General features: G+C 33.7%; 1 protein-coding gene across 1 annotated transcript; it reads left to right on the forward strand.

The window, feature by feature from the left end:
* Positions 1 to 325: 325 nt before the first annotated feature.
* LOC132745671 (growth factor receptor-bound protein 2-like) lies at positions 326 to 4,813 on the forward strand. Its single transcript, XM_060734630.1, has 5 exons — positions 326 to 332; positions 699 to 803; positions 1,185 to 1,358; positions 2,973 to 3,074; positions 3,455 to 4,813. The coding sequence occupies exons 1-5, from the start codon at positions 326 to 328 to the stop codon at positions 3,655 to 3,657; spliced, it is 591 nt and encodes a 196-aa protein (XP_060590613.1). The 3' UTR covers positions 3,658 to 4,813.

Below are 4,813 nucleotides of genomic sequence, written 5' to 3' on the forward strand. Positions count from 1 at the left end.
GTGTAAAAACGCGTGCCCAATGAATATCAGGCACGTGCCATTGGTAATTTATTAATAGGTAATTATTACCTGTGATAATTGTTCTGCCATCATTAAATTGTTGTTGTTGTTGACGTAAGCGGGTCAACAATGGCCGCTTACATACGCTTCAGATAATAAAAAAAACGCTTTTGTTTCAAAAAATAATTATCATTTAAAATAGTACAATATAAACCGTAAACATGTTTGCTTATAAAAGAGTCATTTATTTCCGTTTAAGCATTTACTGCAATGTTGATAATAACTCTTTAACGTCTGCAAGAACATTATAGAATAAGAGGTCGAAATGTCCAGTACATTTAAAGGGTCTAAGTGTCTTAGGGGTCTAAATGTCATGGGTCGAAATGTCGTCTAAGGAGTCGGGGTGTCGAGGGGTCGAGATGTCATACACTCAAGAGTACGACCAACGTTCCGTAAGCAGGCTGAATAGCTGCATCATATGAATGAATTCACGGCAGTGAGGGACAAATAGTAAGGAGCCTATTGCAATGATCTTAAGCACTCGGTCAAAGAGCCTTGACCAGGAACTGGACTGTTGATAGCTCAATTACTGAAGCTCCTAAACGTGAAAATAAATTGTTGTAAATCAAAAGCTTTTAAAACTTATACCCAAATTTTCAAGACTAAATGTTAAGAAATAAATGCTTTTTTATGTATAGGATCCCCAATTTTAAGTACAGAAAGGGGGCAGGCAGCACAGTCGGATCCTATGTTTCCTGTACAATCAGGTCAAGATAAGATACCGGTACCGCAACAACAACCAGGTATAAATCAAATGAAGCAAGAATACATGTGTGTATAATTAAATTGAAAATGAATGAAAACATCTTGAAGAGATATCACCGAATTTACTTGTATTTGTGGCTTAAGATTAATGTTTCGATAATTAACTGTAACTTACTTAATTACATTATGAACAAATTATTTAGACTGAAAGTTCATGTATATTTGAACCTTCTTTCTACTTAACTGAAATGGAACGGATTTTTAACATTACTTTTCTTGACTTGTAATAAGTTCAATATTTTTGCTGAGCGTTAGTGTCCAAAACGTAATAAGCAATACTAAGTAGTAAATTATAGTCTGCAAAGGCACATTTATCCGATGGAATATTCATTACATTTATTGTTTTTCTTTTTGTTTAGAAAAATATATAGCTTTGTACGATTTCAAACCAGAATGTCATGTTGAAATCGAAATCAAGGCAGGACATTTAGTGACGGTCTTGGAGCGACATAATGATTGGTTCTATGGTGAAGCAAACGGAAAATACGGATTCTTCCCTAGGAGTTACGTACGGAAGGCTGGCAATCCAGATGGTGACTTAACAGATTTTGATAATTTTCTAATGGTCTGAATAGGATGCAAGTCGCAATGATTTTAAACCATAATAATAAGAAAATTTCGGCACGGCAAAAATATAAAATAATTTTTAATATAAAATGGCATCTCCTTTTATACTGTTCGCATAATGAATACCTGAAGGGAATTTTAAACCTCGCTCTATATATGATGATGATGATATGTATTTTACAATACTTTATTATTCGTTATTAAGTAAAAATTCTTTCGTATGTTTTTTTTTTATCTAAAGTTATTATCACTTTTGTTTCCTTCCGAGACTTATGGAAATCGATTTTGAGAAATGGAAATTTATAATTAAGAACCACGTTAGAATTTTTGCAATTGACTTTCATTTTAGAATTAACAGCATTACCATTTAACAACATATTTTATATAGCTGCACCTCCGAATGTATTGAAACCCTTGCCTGAAACCATACGGCAACGAGAGAGCACTTGGCACCAAAGTACAGAAGCAGTGACATCGGCCCTACATATTGTCTTTACATATGCCTTATAAGACTTAAGTTACATTTAAAAAACTCATTTCAAACTCTAGTTATTAAAGCCTGTTCATGGACGGTACTGTCAAGAAAAACTATCGTCCACACGCCCTACCAACGGCTTTAGCAATATTTAACATTAAATCATGGTTATGGTGAAACTATGAATTAAAAAAATGGTTTGAAACGGTGGTAAGTATTGTTGTGATGAATGCTGCCGAGGGATCACTTTGTTTCAAGATTTTTATACTTCACAACAGCAGGTGGCAAGTGTTGTGTGGTAGCTGTAAAAAGTTACTTTACTTCACTTCAGTGTTGTTATATTTGTCCGGTCTTTTGGGATCATTGATGCCAGCACTATTAAGTGTTGAGAAATGAGAACCGCTCAAGCCGGTGCTAGGAAGCGTGAGGGATGTTGCACGTATTCACTATCCCTCAGGTACAGACTCAATCAAATCGAATCTGCAATTATCTTGTAATGTTACTGTGATTATTGCTTCCGCGCCCGCCTGTTCATCTTCGGCCCGCCCTCGCCTTAAAACAATCTAATTTTCATGACTTTCAATTTTGAAAAACTGGTTTAAGGATTTGTAATTAAAGATTATTCGACCGCTTATCCTATTTAGCCGGAAGTAAAAAGTATAAATCAATGTCAGATTCCGCAACCGTGCAGTCTGACAAACTTAAGTTGGGTTCTTTTTTGGTTCAAAATCACACCAACACTGTAATGTGTAGTGGTCGTATTGAGAATGTCCAGCTTTCGTGGTTGAGTTAATCCTCAGGCGCCCCTCTTTGCATTATTTCAGACATGCGCAGTACCTGAGCAGAACCATCAACGTAGCTAGCTGAATAGTTTTCTCACATGATTGAATTCACAGCAGTGAGGGGCAAATGGTTTAAGACAATAACCCCAAGCACTCGGTCACGGGAGCCCCGACCAGGCTCTTAACTGTTGGAAGCTTAATTACTGAAACCTTTTTTCTTTACTGACACTTAAATGACCTGTTTTAAATCCAAAGTTTTGCAAATCTTTTACACAAAATCACCAGGCTAAATATAAAGAAACAAATGATGTTTTAATGTTTAGGATCTCCAATACAAAGTACAGAACAAAAGCAGGCAGCACATCCTGATCCTGTATTGCATGTACAATCAGATCAAGATATGAAACCAGAACCTCAACAGCCAGGTAAATTCTACTGAAACAAGTAAACATTTCTATATTTCGTACTTGATATCGATAATGAAGAAAACTTAAATTAAGTGTTCAAGATTGATATCACCGAAATCACTTGTGTTTGTCGCTTGAAATTAATGATTCTATAATTAACTGTAATTTTAAATGATATTATGCACGAAATATTTAGACTGAATGTTACTGCATGTTTAAACTTTTCTTTTTTAACTAAAATTGATTTATAAACTTTGATTAGCTGATTTTTTTGCTGAACGTTATTGTACGAAACGTAATAAGAAAAATATTTATGTAATAAATTAAAGACTGCAAAGCCATATGAACGGCACCAGTGAAGTATTCATTACATTTAATTGGGTTTTCTTTATGTTAAGAAAAATATACAGCTTTGTACGATTACGAACCAAGCATGCATAATGACATCGGAATCAAGGCAGGAGAAGTTGTGATGGTTTGGGACAAATATAAAAACGGTTGGTTCTTTGCTGAAGCAAGCGGGAGACGTGGATTAATTCCAGGGAAATACGTACAGAAGGAAGTTGAAGATAACACATCCAGGCGGTTTCCGTACAAATAAACTGGACACGGTTTAAATCTTTGCCATGCTACGTTAGAAATAAGTACTGCTTAATAAATATAAATATATAACTTACAGGAAGTGATGTTTATATATTTCATGAATATCAAAAGAAGTCAAATTGTATGGCAAAATGTTTATTCAAAAAATAAGAAAAATTGTATAATTATTCAAACTAATTTGTTGTCCCGTTTTCACTAAAGCATTATAAAGTGTAACAATTTCTATCATCTTAATTTTCCTATTCATAATTTAATATTGTTAAGTACATGTGTCGAATGGTATTCTGAATACTCTTGTTATTCACATCTGTAGTAATCTTAAACGTCAGCTATAGACCTCATTAAATAACAGATGAAGCTCCAACCCTTGTTGCCGTTAATACCATCGAGGAAGACAGAGTTTAACACAGTATAAGTATATTCAAGTTGTTTACTTAATCCGTTTTTTATATCAATAATGTTCTTAATCGTGTTTTAAACTTACTAAAGTTTCGCAAACGCTCGTTTTTAACCTGACACATGAAGGGATACACCAATATCGATGTCAAATTGATAGGAATAAGAATATTTTCTATCATTTAGTTATGTTCAATATTCATCAGGGCTTCTTAAATTGCTTCAACTATTTTGTAAAAAAAACCAGTCAAATCAAGAAACGAGATCATGCATCGCAATAAATATTAACAAAAGTGACTAAAACTAACGTATAGGGTTATCCGTAAATACTTTGAAGATAATGACACATGTATGTTATTCTTTAAAATTAAAACGTGTTTTCTTTTAGATTAACAATTGTTTGCGATGAGATCATGAAATTTCTATTTCTTGCAACACAAACAGGTATGAAACAAATGAACACACGCCCGCCCGCCCACGCATGCGCGCACATATGAACGAACAACATCGAGAGCTCCTGGTAGAAAGTTAAAAGCAGTATTACTTATTACTATGTTCGAATAAAACAATTATAATTATAGCTTCCAAAATGTTACTAATTTACCAGTTAACGAAACAATCTTTTACTTCTTCTGTTGTTAGAATTGTGAATGGAAGTCAAAAAATACTTTGTTTACATTTTGCTTTTTTATTGAAAAATTGTTTCACATTTAACGCTACTCTCTTCAGATAACAAGCATCTAACATGTTCTTAAATA

The sequence above is a fragment of the Ruditapes philippinarum genome, unplaced genomic scaffold, assembly GCF_026571515.1.
Source record: "Ruditapes philippinarum isolate M1 unplaced genomic scaffold, ASM2657151v2 ctg102_1_1_1_1, whole genome shotgun sequence".
NCBI lineage: Eukaryota > Metazoa > Mollusca > Bivalvia > Venerida > Veneridae > Ruditapes > Ruditapes philippinarum.